This window comes from Hylaeus volcanicus, chromosome 6 (assembly GCF_026283585.1).
Source record: "Hylaeus volcanicus isolate JK05 chromosome 6, UHH_iyHylVolc1.0_haploid, whole genome shotgun sequence".
Taxonomy (NCBI): domain Eukaryota; kingdom Metazoa; phylum Arthropoda; class Insecta; order Hymenoptera; family Colletidae; genus Hylaeus; species Hylaeus volcanicus.
In genome coordinates this window covers 22331315-22348937 of record NC_071981.1, presented here as the reverse complement: position 1 = coordinate 22348937, position 17623 = coordinate 22331315, and the positions used below count along the sequence as shown (strand labels likewise).

At 46.1% G+C, this 17623-nt stretch overlaps 1 protein-coding gene across 2 annotated transcripts in view; it reads right to left on the bottom strand.

Moving 5' to 3' along the window:
- The window catches only part of LOC128878709 (paired mesoderm homeobox protein 2B), a 53092-nt gene that overhangs the window by 12471 nt on the left and 22998 nt on the right, over positions 1 to 17623 (bottom strand). For both annotated transcript variants that reach the window (XM_054127151.1, XM_054127152.1), the window contains exons 3-4: positions 7451 to 7688; positions 1395 to 1600 (exon numbers count right to left, since the gene is read on the bottom strand). In XM_054127151.1, coding sequence (XP_053983126.1) covers positions 1395 to 1600; positions 7451 to 7535 — 291 coding nt within the window. In that variant the 5' untranslated portion in view covers positions 7536 to 7688. The remainder of the gene's footprint in view (positions 1 to 1394; positions 1601 to 7450; positions 7689 to 17623) is intronic.

Sequence of the window (17623 nt, the reverse complement as noted above, 5' to 3'; positions counted from 1 at the left end):
CTGAACTAGTTTCAGCCAGCACGGAGGGTAATTGTCGCTCACAGGCTGGCGAACAAATGTCAGCCGCGCGCGCCCTCGCAGAGAACCTGCCTCGACGATGTTCGTCCACCCCCGCGCCCACCCTTCCCGCACGAGGCTCTAATTGGAGTAGGAGAAGAGAGAACCGGCACTGCATAAACGCGCCTATTTGTCCATTATTTCAGATTCCCTTTGTCTTCCCTAATGAAACAATGAGTCTGCGCCGTAATTGCGTCATAGCCGCCCTGTACCTACCTTCCTCCCATTGTGTACACCGCTGCCTAGCATGGCCTTCTCGTCTTATAATCCGGACAATGCATCGGGATAATACCGTGCCCCTCCGCTGGACGCGACACGCTGAAGGATTCTTTGCCCACTCGCGCGACCATTGTTCCACGTTTTTTCTCATTTTCTTAGCGATCGCTGGTGAATTATCGAACGCGGTGATTAAATCGCCCATTCACCTTTCTTCCGTTTGATAAGCGGTTCGGATTTCATCGTGGCGAAAGTAATCAACCATCGAAGCGATCGATCACCGAAGCGTGGTTTATCGCTACATTCTAGATTTACTCTACATTATCCTAATCTAATCGGTCCTCGAACTTTTTACCTCTGATTCCTAATAATTTATATACCGCGTGGACGGTTGAGTTACGAGCGAAAAGAATCCCCGTTGGATTCTGGTATTTACGAAGGGAAGGAGGAATTAAAAATCTGACATCGGCGATCGAATATCCTGCAGATGTTCCAACAGGATTTCGGTAGGAAATCGCTATTACTGCAGGGATTCTCCGCAGCGCGAATTACGCTGGTGCGAGTAAATATAGCCAGGAGGACGTAGCCAAGGGTACAAAGTAATCCCAGAGATTACCGGCTTACTCTGTCAGAAGATTATGTCAGGTCGAGGGTGTCAGCAGCTTCCTCGGGCATCGGGTGTACCCTAAACCTAACTCTGAGCCTCGTGCTCTTGCTCTTGAGGCGGGTGATCCACCGTCGTGCCATTAAAACAATTGATCGTTGCGAGTCGTTCGATCCTTCCTGGCCTGTCGACGGTGCGAACCCCTAACCGTGTCAAAAACCTACTTCACCGATCCTATTTGAGTTTCTTCGATATCTGCTAGCTTTCCATGGGATTTATTTCGTACTTCAAATAATTAGGAGCTAGATTTGCCTATGCAATTTTCGTACAATAAATGGATCGGGATATTTTTGAATCGAACCTATACGAGCACGTTTTCCGCCTCCGATTTTCGTTAGTTTCGTAATGTTTGGTTAAACAATATCAGAGAAGCCAAGAAATAGGCTCGAGGAGATCAAAAACCGTGCTCGTAAAGCCAAATTGCACGAATAGGAATATCTGTGGCAGTCGCGCTAACCTGAACTCTGGCCTCCGTGAGGTTAATCTTCATCGCCAGATCTTCCCTGGTGAAGACATCCGGGTAGTGTGTCTGCGCAAACGCAGACTCTAGTTCTTCGAGTTGTTGGAGGGTGAAGGTAGTCCTGTTTCTCCTCTGCTTTCGCCTCCCGAAGGAATCCTCCCCGACACCGTGCAAAGCCGGATGATACGGAGAGTAACTAGTGTCTGTAACACGGAAGAACGACACTTTAGGTCGAGCACGACTAGACGACTCGGTCGTGGCCAATTACACCTTGCCGGCGATTAATAACAATATTTACTGCTCGATGTCGCTATTACGACTCTCGCCTAACGACACGACAACTTGCGTTAAGTAATAACATTTTTTTAAATAATATTATAAGCACTAAAACATAGCGATACACGCGAAGAAGAGCTGGCATGTCTTCGACAATCTTGGAACACAGGATGTGCCTGCAAATGTTAAAATTTAGATGCTCGTCCCAATCGTTTTTCAAAAACATCCTTTTATCGTAAGGGTGGTTTGATTTTGGGATATCGATCGAGGTAGACATTCATCGCTGGCAAGCTTTATGCACCGTAATCGTCAGGTTCGCGATTAAACGGGGAACAGGCTCGTTTCGAACGTCAGGGGTAGGCGTTGTTTACAAATTCAAAAACCGTAGACTGTCCCGATGGGTGGTCGAAGCACGCGTAGGCAAAAAGAACCACGGGAGGGATGAAGGGAAACGATGGTATTGGAGCGCGCGTGGAACCACCGGGGGTAGGGGGCGAACGTTACGAAACCCAGAGAACCGCTTATCAATGATGCAGAGCAATCAGCGCAATTAATTACCGCGGCGCTGAGCCGGGGCTTAACGAAAAACACAAATTAATTTCCTAAGCTCATAAAAATTCATGCGGCACGGCCGGGCTGCCGAACGACAGTTCGGGACTGTCGAGATCCGCTATCGACTGCGCCCGAATCGCCCGCACGGCTGCAAAATCGCGTTTCACCGCGAACATTTGCCCGATTTCCATTCTTATTTTTCGCGTTCAGACGCGTCCCAGAAGTCGATATTCATCGAATTACAATTTTCGGAGTATACTTTAGAATGAATTTTTCAAAGAATGTATTTTAATCGTTGTAAGTCGGGTAAGGTTTTCGTTAAGAGGTTGTTTAATGGAACAACGAAGTTATCTTCTTGGAAACGTGCCGATTCTTTTGACTATTGACCGCAGATGTTTACGCAGTTATGGCAAACGAAAGCATATATAAAATATTTCCATAAACATTCGCGGTCTATTCGTTAATTCTATAGTAAGAAGAATAGAATTTTCAATTTTCTGCATTCTTCGCGGGTCCCGAAATCGATGGCTGTTTGCAAGAGAACACGATTCGACAATTAAATTCGCCCCTATCGACATGTTTGCAACAAGTCTCTATTGGGGGGGTGGGGGGTGGGGGTGCAACGAAACTTCCGCAACAACCGCGGAACAATTACACCGTCGAGCAGACTCGTATCGTGTCACTGGCGATAGTCTCCCGCGTCTGCAAAATTAATAGGACCGTTCGCGAGGATTTTCCCGTGCAGGATACACGACTTTGCAATTCAATTTCCCTGCGATCGATGTCCTGTCCTCGCGTTTAGTGCCACTCTTTTCATCGCGGAATATGCGTCCCTCGAACGTGCCCTGTAATTATCGCGATTCGATTATTAATCCGTGACTTTAACTTCAACTTCGTAAAGCTCAGCAATATCGTTCGAATGAAACTGTACCAACCAGTTTATCGTACGTCTCGCAAATTTTCTAAAATAATTTATACGAACTTCATTCGATATTCGTACCAAACTCGGATAAATTTTAATCGAAATGAAGGTGAGACATTTGAAATAATTTATTTCGAACTGTTACGAATAATATCCTGAGAGCCCTGAAACTCGTATACGTTAAGATATGTTTAGAGCGATCTAATTCGATACGAAATAACGGTGATATTATTTCGGAGCTATCCGGGGTCTGTTCGGTCCTGATAAAATCCAAAATCACAGTGTTCCTGGTTTGAATTCACGCTTAACTCATCGGGAACCCAAGGCGTCCCCTTAGGATGATTTCAACGACAGAAAATTGCGAATACGAGGGGGTGGGGAATCGAGACCGGTTGGTCGGCTAAATGCATTTATTGGTGGTCGAAACTGAAATCCACTCAAGATCTTAGATTAGGCTCGGAGGCCGAAGTAAAGCCTGGCCACACGGACAACTCGTGCAACTCGTCGAGACTCGGTTTGATCCAATTTATTAGCGTACTCGGAGGCGTAGAAGAAAGCGAAAACCCGTTTCCCCGCTGACTTTTGCGCTTGCACACGCCTCTACTTGGCTGTCCTCTCCGTCTGGCTTTGTTTCCCCGGGTTCCCGTTTCGAAAACAATAGGGGGGGAATTAATTTCTTATCGCTATACAAGAGACAAACAGAGAATTCTCGCACGTGCGTCGCCGACGTGCTACGTGCGCTTTTAAAACACTCTGTCGTCCTGTCTGTCCTGCGAGAGGACCGCCCTTCGTTTGCTTCCGTTCGAAACGCGTGCCTCGCGAGGGCTGCGGGGGTGGCTCATCCCTCTCGACAAGGGCTCGGGTCCAGGTACAGCTAGAAATTTGTTCTAATCAAATAAATTGGACGAACAGAAGCGCAGGCAGTCGGTTAGCTTTGTTTCGTAATTGATGGATCCTTGTACTATTATTTTTAGGGATGCTAGGAATTCATCGAAATCACGCCGTAAACAATTTTCATGTATCGCGGAAAACAATGGATACGTCCACGTGGACCAACCTTTACAACGACAAACAAATTTGAAATTATAAAAGGAGTTCTATCGATCGATCGCTTCAACGTTCCCTTTCCCGATAAAAATATAAGCGGGGGCGCAGGTTTGCTAGGAAGTTGGCGCGACGCGAGGACCTCGGGGAGGGTTCCGTGGAAAAACTAGACACAGAACGAAATCTAATGACACCCCGACCGTTACTAATGACACTAACAAGGTAGTTAGATGTTACAGGGAACGTCGGTTGGGCTCGTAGCCGGACCGTGGGCCGAGTGAACCCACTTACCGACTTATCACGTAGTTACCTAATCTGTTTATCCCAACGGGGGGTGAAGGAGGACGAAGCTGTGACCGGCTGTGGGGGGAGCCAGGAGGGTGTACGGACGTGTCCCCGAGGACACCCCTTCGCTGCCCCTTTTGCACGAGATCATCTAGCAGGCGTCACTTCGGCGCACATGTGCGAACTTGCGCGTCTCGCGTTTTACAGGGAACGAGGACCACCGTCGCGGTTGAATTAATTAAAGGTAGTCGAGGGGGTACGATTGGTGGGGTTGGCGAAGGTAAATTATATCCATTAATTTTTGCTGCAACGTAAATCGAAACGCAAACGTAATTTTACAATTGCGAAAACTATCATCTTTCATGTTTAATTGCGATCGCGTGTACTTTCATTTAAAATGAAAACAAATTGGATGTATTTCGTATCATTTATACTTGAAAATTTCACTCACGTTACGTCTACCCTGCTTGTTCAGACTGTATAGCTACATATATCGAGTTTCGTTTCGATCACGACATGCACTTCAAATCTACGCAGACATTTTTCTAATTCAATTTAATTTCGATCAGAGAATCTTTAAGCCCGCTTTAAATTCTTATCGGGCGTCGTATGAATTAAAAATGAATGCTTATACGTTTGGTCGAGAGCTATAGAGGTGTAATTGCGAACTCTTTGGAGTTCCATTGTCCGTTCGAGCTGAAGCTAGAGTGCGGGTAAACAGTGTCACGTGACTCGGATAGGGGCTGGTCGAATAAATGTTTAACGAGTCGTTACGTGTAAAGTACCATTATTGAAATTTGCGACAAGACTCTAACGAACCCGAAAGTCGGAGTACAAGTTCGTTAAAAATTGATACGAACAATTTAATTTAATTCGCGGGCCTCGGTCTACTCATTTTCAACAAAATATTAACTCAACCCCTGGTAATAGTTAACAGAGGAAAACTGTATACTCCACGATAAAGCGAAACTTCGTAATCAACTTTCAATTTTCAAGTTATCGATCGTTTTTCAATGAAGCGCTCTAATCCACGATAAACGCATCTACGAATTTCGTTTAAATTTAAGTAGCGATACCGGAGCACGTCGCCGATAAAGGGAATGATAAATGCGCATTAAAAACATAATTTCAATTTTCGCTGAAATTAATATTTTATTTCGACTATGCCGCGAGCCTAGACGAAGGGGCACTTACGCGTCCCCGAGGATACCGAGTCTCCCTTCTCCCCTGCACCCACGATCCCCATTCGATTATGTTCGTACCATATGTATCTCATCGAGGCTCGTAATACGCGATAAAGTGAGGGCATACATCCGTCTTCCCGAAGTAGAAAAAACCAACTTCACTTTTTTGTATACAATACTAGCTGCACACCACTTCGTGAATCAGTAGGTGACTATGACCATCTTTTGTTTCCGATCGTGAGTATCGCTATACTTTATCCACAAATATCGGGATCACGAAGAGAAATTTTATTTTTATCAAAATCTATGCTAGCAAGGAATAGTGTAGCTTTCTATTACCGACAAAATATTTAGAATCGTTTCAGTAGTTTCAGTGGTTACCCCCGCATACAAACAAATGTTACCTCTTGAGAATATTAATATACGTGTAAATAAAATAGAACACCGAATCTCCATTAAATTCGTTTAAAAATGCCGTGTAATATATCGAAAAATATAATTACGTCTTTCTAATTGCAGGAGTAATCGTTCCCAGTGGTTCTACGAATCGAAGAAACGAAAACCTGCCGTGGGTGAAAGTTCGTCGTCGGTCGTCTCGACGAGAAATGAAATTTCCGATGTTTCCGAAGATTCGACATTTTTAAATCGACCTGGTCGCGTAGAGTAGAATAGTTGCAAACGGGGGTTAACGTCTTCCGAAGAGAAAACGAGGTTTGACTTGGAAAGTGATCGGTGAATAAGCAGGCACGCCGCCGTCCAAGTTCTCAAGAGCGACCAGGCACCGCCGTCGGGACGCGGTTTAACCGGAAGTTGATTCGAAGTGCAAATTAAGTTTAGCGACCGTCCAGTTTGTAGCGTCCACTTTGCGTAACTCGGTCTAGTCGGTAATGTAACTTCATCGATGTGTTCCGCCAGAGCAAGTGCCGGTACAATCAATCTCCCTTTTCTCCCTTCCTCCCCCTCTTCCTCCGCCAGCCCGTACACCTTTGCGTCCACTTGTATCTCGTTCCCTCGAAATACCCCCTTTTTTTTTCACTAGATCCTGCGGTGAATTCTGTTATCTTCGTTTTCTCTTTTTATTTCGGAACCACGCAGCGATCGTTTCCTGTCCGGCTGTGGATTACCGAGCCTCGCGAACGAAGCATAGTTTTCGAGTTTATCTCGCGGTTCGGGAAGCGGCGACAGAACGGAATTGTTTAATCTAGAATACGGTATCCTAATTTTGATACAGGAAGAATTCAATTTACGTTGCCTTTCTTGTTGCGTGTACGCGGTGGGAAATCGCGTCGAGTCGGACGATTTTTCATGCGGCTCGTTTTAAAGTCTACCCCGCAGCGACTGTAGTGAAATTGAGGATGAATAGCGAGGGAGGAAATAGATGAAAAAATGTAAGATTATGGACAGAATCAAATTTTTCTTACGGGGGTAAATCGGGGCGAAACGATACTCTGGGGACGCTCGTAATCGTGTCGCTGGAGGGTATGCGGGATCCTCGATAGAAGAGCATGTTTGCGGACTCGATTACTCTATTCGAATTTACTTTGTTCGAAATTCTGTCCGGTAAAATACACAATTTTAACGAGAAATCAAGGTATACCATGGTTTCGCAACCGGACGAAACAACGAAACGGTATAAATTATGTAGCGCAGCTCGTTTCATGGTTAATGTACAATTCGAACGATGTTTGTTGCAACACCGTTGGCTGCTCGACTCTCTGGTCGTAAGTTAGAGGAGACTATGGTTGAATATTGGCTGAAGTACAAAGGCTGCAAATGGAATATCTACTTACAGGGGTGAGTCGCGGTGAAGGGGTAGTCAAGGGATGGCGGTAATCGCGGTGTTGGGAGACCCGGGGGGCAGTGGTAGCAGAACATTCCCCCAGCCCTGGCCACCGTGCCACCCCCCGGCCCTCCACCCCCTCCGACTCCAGGCACCTGCGGTTGACTCGACTGTTGCTGCTGTTGCTGTTGCTGATGATGCGAGTGGTGATGGTTATTGTTCGGTTGGTGGGTGTGAACAGTTCCAATCTGCAACGGAAACGTTCTCGTATTAGCAAAGTAAAACTAACCAGATAATTTTAACGAAAGAAAAACAACTTAAAGCTTAACGTATGATTAATTTATGATTAATAAAAGTATCATCGTTGCGTTGAATACTTCAAATGACGCGAATAAACGTCCATTTTCTTTAGAATTCTACGGATCGTTTATACTATTTTTTATTTATATTTCAAAATATGCGGTATCTATACATACTCATGCTTATTCGATAGATGGTACGATTAAAAAAAAAAAAAAAAACGCACAATTATTTAAAAAATTCACGGATCCACTAGCGTGGAACGTATAGATTAAAGTCAACGAAAGTATATGTATCGTTTTTAATTTTCTTCGTTTTCTAAAAATACAAAGCGACTATCAATTCGATCTATTTCAACGTAATTATACGCAAACGAAACGACATGAATTGGGAGTAAACGCTTTGGTCATTTTTTTTACGAAACATTCCCAGCGTCTTATCCGAGATCCTAAACGCGTCTCTACCGAAAACACGAGGACCGAAGCAACATTTCGGCGCGCGCTCAAACGATTCCTCGGCAGCGTCCAAATCACCCCCGAAATTCCATTTACTCCCTCTGAAAGGAAGCTACGTGCATACGTAAAGCGAAACCCGAGCCGGTAATCCGTCGTCGTGGAAGGTCAGCCAGCCGAAACGAAAATTGGCTGAATTTCGTTAAGTTTGGCAGCAATTACTTTTGATACCCGACACGCGGCCGTAATTGCGTTGGGCCAAGCAGAAGCAAGAGAGGGGTAATAATTCGCTAATATCAATTTCAAATTTCAATTAGTATCATCTCGACGTCTGCTACGCCCGCGTCCAACCCTCCCTCCCCCCCTTCGAAACACCCAACTACACCCCCTCCCCTGCCCGCCATCTCGCCCCGCGCAGCTCCCTCGGTTCTGGTGGACCCCCAGAAGAGCACGGCATGATCTAAAATTCAATTTGTCCCTTGTAGCGGAGCCGCAAAAGGGCGAGGGAGCGACGAAGAGGAACAAACGGAGAAGAAGAAAGCCAGATATAGAGAAGGATAGGAGGGGTACGGCGCAAAGGGTGGGAAGCAAGCAACGCGGAATCGCGTCGTTGGCGGCGGGCAAAGGGCGAGGAGGGGATAGTTAGAATACACCGAGTTTAAAGCCACTCGCGTGCACGCTGTTATGTAACCAGAGATACGGCCCTGTAGGCACGCGCATGCGCGACACGCCGACCCATTATAAATTGATAACTACGCCGTTTATTAAGTTCCACGACCGATGGCTGCTTAGGCAAAGAGCCCTCCACGCTCCTCGCCCGATACGTGCATTATTTATTTACGGGAGTTTACAATCCCTCTAATGGAGATCGGCATAATCGGTCGCCCATACGCCTCTTCCGCCCAACCCCCGACGGTCGTGAATCGGTCACCCTCCGCGCGGTGCCACCCCTGTTCCCTCTTAATCGTGTTTCACCCTGCTTTTCAAAATCCACGCGTCGAGGAAATCGGAAGTAGATGCGCCAGCGACTTGGCCGCGCTTTGACCCGCGGATTCTTCAGCCTTATGGCCCGTCGATTCGCCAAGCGTGGAACACGCGAAAAATCCGAATTAACGATCAATTTCTCGAATTACGAATTTAAACGTATGTATATAATTCGTATGTCGCGTGTAAAAACTGCGTACAAAAGTTTGAAAGCAAGGGTTAGCGGTGATATCGTTTACGATTCGCGCGAATCTTTTCGAACGCGTTCTAACAATACACTTGTACGGATTCCCAGTTGAATAAACACCGAATCGAGCAAAGCATCCGATTCACGACCAGTGACACCGGTAAACGGATCAGCCGATTTGTCGCAGGTAGAAAGAACCGAATCACCGATGAACCCCATTCGGAATCGACCACCCCGCAGGCTAGCAGCATTCGTGGAGTACGCGTAATGACGGAACATACGCGCCGACAGAAGGGACGAAATGTAGCGAGGCTAATCCGCGACGAGTCCCCGAGGGTGTCCCCGGAGCCGGGTATCCGAAGAAGGGGGGCACAGGCTTAGAGCGAGTCTTTGGCCCCTAAACACGCAGAGTATACGCGACCCTACATCCCTCAAAAATAAACCAGCATGCGGCCAAGGGGTATATTTGCGGTGTTCAACCAGCCAGGCGAAACATTATGCCAGTGTTTTATTGTGCGATCATCCGACTGCACCCCGCCGCATCGGAAGGGATTGTGGCTTCGAGTGGAGTGTGTTTACACATCGCCACACGCGCTGGATTCGTTACACGCTCGTTATACTCGTTGCTCGTTCGCGTAATCGTTCGCGTAATCGTTCGTTATACCATCGGGGATCGTCGGAAATTGATACTCGAGTCGAAGCCAATTTTCGAGAATTCGTACGATTCGGGGATGGTCTTTTTCGGGGCACGTTCGCAAGGTTTGCATTCGAAATAGTCTCTCGACAGGTCTTTGCACGCACCGGGAATCAGTCGAGGAGAGAATTTTCTATCCGTATCTCGTTTTCAATTTTTCTTTCGTTTGCGATCGATCCCTCTGGACTCGAACGAGTCTTCGGGGGGCAAAATCACTGCGAGGAAGAACGAAGAAACTCCGGGCCGAGTGTAAACTGTTTACTTCGTCGAGATCGATAAATTAACACTTTGACGTTCGTTTTATGAGATTGTCTGGAAGACTGGAGAACGGTTGAAGAAACAGAAGCTCGAATACGGTTGAACTTGACGTTGAAGGAACATAGATCGATTCTATAGAATGGATTTTAATGGAGTTATTAAGCCGAAGTACAAAGCAGGGTAAAGTGTTATATTATTATATAATGATAAAGGCAGGACAGAAAGTTCGCAAGGTTGAATTACAATGCAGGTCCACGCTGGTTCGCTAACAAAATCCCCTTATCGAAGATCGCGTTCCGTTAACGTTAAAAAAAAGAAAAACGTCGAACAAAACATCTTCTTATTTTTACGAACTCCCGACAAAATATGCTAATCGCAAGCATCGATACGCTGATATCGACGCGCGCGAGTGCAGACTGGCCAGCTACGAAGTTTACGAAAATTAGAAGCGACGTTGGCTCCGTATTTCTGCGCGAGTAATGTACACATCCGATGGTTCGGTAACCCGAATTACGGAACATCCGGTAATGCAGGTATTCAATTATTTGGGTACACGTAGGAATATCTTGTTACTGGCAGTTCTAATTGCGGGGCGGTGGGAGGGACGGGGGTGTAGGGGGCAGTGTTATCGAGTTATCACAGTTTAACATCCTTCCAAGTAGCGTGCATCATTCATCGGACCAAAGAACGTTAACGGTAATCGCGTTTCATTACCGTGGATTATCGAGGAATCGAAATATGGAAATAATTATTTATGTGGATCCCGTGAAGTACGAAAATCTGACGAGCAATATCTTTCGCTGCAGTTTAAATCGTTAGGTACGTTTTATTTTAGTTGACAAGTTCTTTAATTATATTCACGTTTGTCTGTGGGACTTTAAAAGTGCACAAGTGCGATAATGTAAAGAACGTGTCCGGGGGTGGTAGGAGACGAGACTTCGCACTCTCAAAAAATGCACTTAACGATCGAAACATGCTCGGCTGGTCTCGAAGCACATTTTTCCACAAAATAGGTGCCGCAATTACGCTCGACTCCGATTTTTTGCTTCGATGCAAGTGAAACGATAAAAACAGACGAATTCTCCGAACACCCTACTTCGAGTACCACGTATAACTTTCCCGGAAGCTAAAAATAATTCGGATTGTACCGATTCGGTACGTTTCCAACTTTCTCTACCCCGAATTACCTCGGTAACCAAGGCTATCATTAATTCAGTCGATCCTTGAATCAACGCCGCGTCTCCTCGCGGGGGTGAGTAACAGAGACAGCTGCAATCACACCGTAGACGTAATACTCGTTCCAGGGATTCAACCCTCTGTGTGGCGTAGGCGAAATCGTAGGGTGGAAGCGTCGAGAGCGCGAAGGGAAGGTGGCGCGGCTGGGCTCAGCGTGACGGCAAGCTAATTATAGAATTATCGCTTTTAATTGTGATTCGTGCTATTTGCGCAATGGCGGCGCGATTGTCGTCGCGTGCCGAATTATTGAATGTTGACGTCACCCCGATGCCGGCAACGCTTTGCTCGTAATTGCCGGCACCAATTATGCAATTAGCGCCGCTCTCTAATGAGCGCAGTGTTATACGCGCGGAATCTAAACACTCGGCCTACACCAACGAACGCGTTGGTAGGATTTCGCCAACTTTTATCCAGATCTCGACGAGTCGATTAGCTTCGTCGGAAACAACCGTTGTTGGTACATCGAGTCTTTATAAGCCAGCGGTGACTTTATTTTCCGATTTTCCAATTGTACGACATTGTGTAACACCGAACGAGACGGTGGTGTTACGGAACACAGCCGTTATTTCTAAGCGGGAGGTGACTGGATTATTATTTGTTTATTCAACAAAAATGTGGAATCTTTTCTCAGGATAAATTCCTGAACTAAAAAGGAATCGCAAAATGCTTTTGCCGGTTTGAATTTCGAAGCTTCGTTGTCTAAATATAAACGATTAGAGAGAGCACCGATGGGATTCCTGGCGCACGCATACGCTCAGGCAGGAGTCGTGCGACAAGTCTGACTGCTTGTATCTCCTGAACCAGGCCTAGGATCTCTAAGTAGAAAAGAACATTTTTGTTCGAATCGATCTCGAGATGGGTTCCAAATTTGTCCATGGTGTTTGAAATCGAAATCCGTCGTGCTCGCATTCGAAGCCAACGATTGGTCTCAACGACGTCGATTAAAATTCGTCAGAACTGATCCGTTATTAAGATAAAAATTCTCTCACACGTAATTCTCCAAAGCGTTTGAAGACGGTTACGCAGAAGCGAAACGAGTGTTAAATGGCACCGAAGCTTCCAACAGAAATAGAAGCAGCCGTGACGCGATAAATACAATTAACCGAGCACGCACAAACTTCCTTTCTTTGCCCTTCGACCTTGCATTTCCTCGTCCCGCATTCCTCGACGAACAGAAGGACTCGCTCGGTTCACAAGAGGCGACTCTTATTAAGCTGTATCATCCTGGAATAAGGGCTAACGCGCTGCATCCAATTTGTGCCGCTTAATTAATTCCCTCCAATTTATTCCCCGAGACCGGCCAATAAAGAAACCAGGGCCTGTCGGTCAACGAGCGTCGATGCCACCGCAATATTGTTCCTAATGAAATCTTCGTTAATCGCGTCTTCGTCGAGTTTTCCAGCGCGCAACGACGTTCCTTCAATTGACGCTGCACGAATGTTCACGCAGCTGGAACCGAATGCGGGCAAACCGCTTCTTTGACGCGTCTCCATTACGGAGATTTCGGGCACGGTACGTATTTTCATCGTTACGTGTACGACAGACCAGAATGTCGATTTTTATACCAGCCGATACCGTGTACTTTCAAGTACTTTTCGCTCGATCGAAGTTAATCGAAAGCGTTACCGATATTTCGTTTTTCGTTTCGCTGCTTCGAAGGACCAGTAACGTTCTCCGAGACAGTGTTTCGATTGGCACGGGTCAAGAGGGAAGAGCGTGCCCCGGTACGTAATAACGCGTCGCGCACAATACAATTGTGGACCGGCTTCTTCAATAATATTACAGCATAGATGGTTAACGGGTTACGAGCGCGCATTGTCGTCTCGTTGAAAAGAAATCGAGGACGAAACGAACTGTGGGTAAATACGTGCAGCCTAAGGCAACGTTGCCGCCATTTTACGAAGCGTTCGAATCAACTGGCTTGGTAGTTTTAATGTAGCGGTAGTATTAAAAATCTGGAACATCGTTCATGGAACATTCTATGCACGAAATATATCGAGGCTCCGATCTACCGCGATCCAGTAACGAACGTACAATTAATTGCATCGCATTCGCTGTAAAATTCCTGTCATACAGCTCCGACTCTTACTTCGAAGATCGTTTCTAACTAAACAGCGCTACTCGGTCAGACGTTAATGTGCGCGTGTATGTGCGAACTTCACGGATTGTTTTATTCGTTAACACCCTGTAGAGTACCGCGCGGCCCGGTCTGTGGACCGCATCGAGTACGGTGTAATGTACTTTGGTTAAGCGCATCGGAGCATGCTCGTCGCCGAGTTAACGCATTTAATGGAGGTTAATTTTGCATATGGTATTGCTCCCCCGTGCCCTAACCTCTTTACTCGCGTACGCTCAACCATCCCCTGCATCGTAAGCTCACGACCAAACTGCCCGAAATTACGGCCATAGAACGGGGATCATTATTAAACCGGTCGCTCGATCTTTCCGCGTGATCGAATTATAAAGTCAAGTATTCGGTTCGATAGAAAAATATCGGATAGAAAAATAGTAAAAGAGGATACGCGACATAAGCTGCGTAGAATTCGATTGAATTTCGTTGGAAAGGTCAATAGTCGGATGCTCGTTGCGAAACGATCGAGACGGTCCGTTTGGCGATCCGATTTCGAGATCGGAAAGCGACAATGGGATCGCAGGGGAAGATGGCCATTTAAGGGCTATAAACGCACGTCGAACGGAACGGTGTCCGGAAGCGGAATCTCTTCCGGCCCATCGACCGGAACGAAATCGTCTGGGATACTTCTGCTGCGAGGGTGGTGTGCGTGCCATTAATTGAGGGGGAATGAATGGAGTACATGATAAATAGATCGTAAAGAGGTGTCGAGAAACCAGAAGTCACGAAACTCTAGGCCACGTGTACCCCTCCCCTAAACGGAGTTCAGTGGAGCATGATTGCGGGTGCACCAGGAGTCGCTTGAATCTTTTCGAAAGGGAATTAGACGAACCAGTGACTCTATATAGGGTGATATCGAAAAAATAACTGCGTTTGTCGTTTGGTACTCTACGGAATGCGTTTGCGTTAAATAACGATGGGAAGATATTTCTCTACGGTAATTCGGTAAAAAGAAAAATTCAAAGAAAGAAAGAGAGAATAATACGACGATTCGTAATTTCTTTGAGAAAGTGTCGTCACGTTTAGGACCATTGATTACCTCACCAGCGTGCCTGGCATTAAATTTCTGCAGCGCGAGTACAAAACGAACCATTCTACGGAAAAATTACGCTCGATGAATAAATAACTCCCGTATCATAACCGCGATAACACTTTTCAAATAAACTACGTGGCTCCATACACAGCCTCCGGGGATAGAAGACGGGAGCAACAGAGACAGAGGCGCTGTTTGAAGGGAGGATAAGACCAGGGGGTAATAAACACTTGATTCAACACCACTCATCTTCCTCTTGTCTCTTCACACCGGTAGCGAACTCCATTTGACTTTTGGCTCCACTCGATTCCACCGCATTGCACACGCCCTACCCGATGTGTACACTACAGCGAACATCTATGCTACTTCCTGCAACCCCCTCTGATTCTCACCCCTGCACTCCTTCCCTGTCTCACCGCTGGCTTCTGCCACTCGGCGCTCCCTTTGTTATTATTTATTTTTTCGCTCTCGTGCATTTTTTCGCGTTCGCCCCTTTTTTCAGTTTCACCCTCTGGGCCACCCTCGACGCGGAAGCCTGACGAGGACCGCTCGATTCGGACCCGTCGCTCTATTTCTTCGAATCGCTCGGTGCTTCGGTGGTTTTCGCTTTATTTCCCGCTCATCCATTTACATTTGATTTATTCGAGGACCCGCGCTGCTCCGCTCGACGATCATTGCCGAAATTTACGCCTAAAGTAGCAAGGGGTAGGCCGGCGACGTTACTTTTCTGTGTAACGATTTTTAATTGGCTCGTGCACTCTTCTCGCGGGGTGAATTTTTACACCGTTACGGGTAAATTAATTTTCAATTTCAGTTGTCAGAGAAATCCCCTGTAAACGGTGAAATGTATCGAAAAATTCTGTCGTCACGATAATTAACCGAATTCGTTTGCAACGGAGAGTCCGAGACGTAAAGTAAATAATAGCTTGCTCGAGACTGGAGAACTAACAATAAGTGTTGCAACTCGGTTAGAGCCATTGACTGCGCGTGCCGCGTCATGGCTTCATGACACATCAATCGCTATTGAGGACGAAGCAGATGTTGGTTCGCGGTTAGGCGAAATCAGCTTCTGGATTCACTGGATTTTTTAACTTCCCGACGTTTCGAATGCCACGAGAAATTCGTCTTTTTTCGAATTTAAAATTCGAGTAAATGAATATAAATACCTCGCGTTCGATGTTCGAAAAATGTGTACACATTTCGAAGTTAGGATACGCGACAACCGTGGAACAGTATCGCAACAGTCTGTCGAATCAGCAGAAAGTGAGTGCACTACACGACGTAATTGGAGGGTCATCCGTTCAAGTGAGGTAACCAGTACTTGGAAATTTAGATATACGTACTAGAGCGCTGTGACATTTCATTGAATTTCAATGTTATTTTAAATAATTTATCATCAGGTGTCGGAAAGTGGTAGCAATTTGTACTAATTTCGAATCCGTAACTTCCATTGGAATTTCATTTTAGGCTTCTACAAAAAGTCTTATATGGGGACTTCGGAGCCCCCCTGATGTAATTTATTCAAACAAACCCTATAGTGTTAAAGAAAACTAACAATTTGTACTATTCCGAAATTTGTATCTTCCCCTGGAATTTTACTATAAGGCCCCTGAAAATTTGTGCAGTGGACTCCAAGAGCCCCCTCGATGTGATGTATCGAAACAGATCCTCTGGTGTCAAAGAATAGCAACAATTTGCACCGTCCTGAGATTCTACGTTCCCCTGGAATTTTACTATAAGGTCCCTGAAAATTTGTATAATGGACTCGAGAGCCCCCTCGATGTGATGTATCGAAACAGATCCTCTGGTGTCAAAGAATATGCACCGTCCTGAGATTCTACGTTCCCCTGGAATTTTACTGTAAGGCCCCTGAAAATTTGTGCAGTGGACTCCAGACCCTCCTCGATATGATGTGTCCAAATAAATCCTCTGGCGTCAAGGAATGTCAACAATTTGTAAAGTTTTATCGCTCTTGGGAATTTTACTATAAGGTCCCTCCAAAAAATGTCTACAGTGGACTCGAAAAGCCCCCTGGCAAGAATTGGCGGCAATGGCTCTTCATCGTCGTAGCGATATAGATTAACGGGGAACACTAAACGAGAACGAGAGCCCGGGACGAAGAAGCATTGGCTGTGATTGAATTAATCTGTCAATTTGCCAATTACACGGATGAGTTTGTTTGGTGGCTGCGGTACGCGTACGTCTCTCCGTGCGTCTCCGCTGCGTTCATCGATCGCAAGTGGATCGTCGGTTGCGCGTGTCTGGGTGAGACCGTTGGAACGTGTGCGTGCACGCAACCGTTACACGGACACGCGATCGCTCGGCTGTGGTGGGGACCGGGCATACGTAACCGCGTGGCTCGGGGCACAGATTCAACGAGCTCAATTGCTGCACCGAACGAGAAGGAGGATCGTATTGATTCTCCGGTTACATAGTCGCGAAGTAGAGACGGCTACGAACAGTGTGCCGCCTCGAGCAACGCTCTGTTTAACTCTACCGTTCGCCTACCTCCGATTGTGATACTACGATATTGTTAATCCCTGTTGACGCCAAATACACGCTTCTAGGTGTGTTTCTCGAATGCGAGAGCTGTGCGTTATATTCTTTTTATTGTGCATCCAACGTTAGGTAAATAGATCGATGGACTATTTTAATTACAGTCGATACATACGTATACATACGTATACACGTACGAAATGTATGTACGTTAATCGAATAGCGAGAGAACCTCTTGTAAAATTAAATACGTAAATAAAGTAACGACGAGCGAAACAGCCAGAAATGTCCAAGTATTCCTCGACCTAGAATTTAGGTACGAAGGGATAAGAATGATATTCCGCAACGATACCGCGCAATATCTGTATAATCATACGGTAAAATAATTCTCTCGGCGCGGAATGTTCATCCG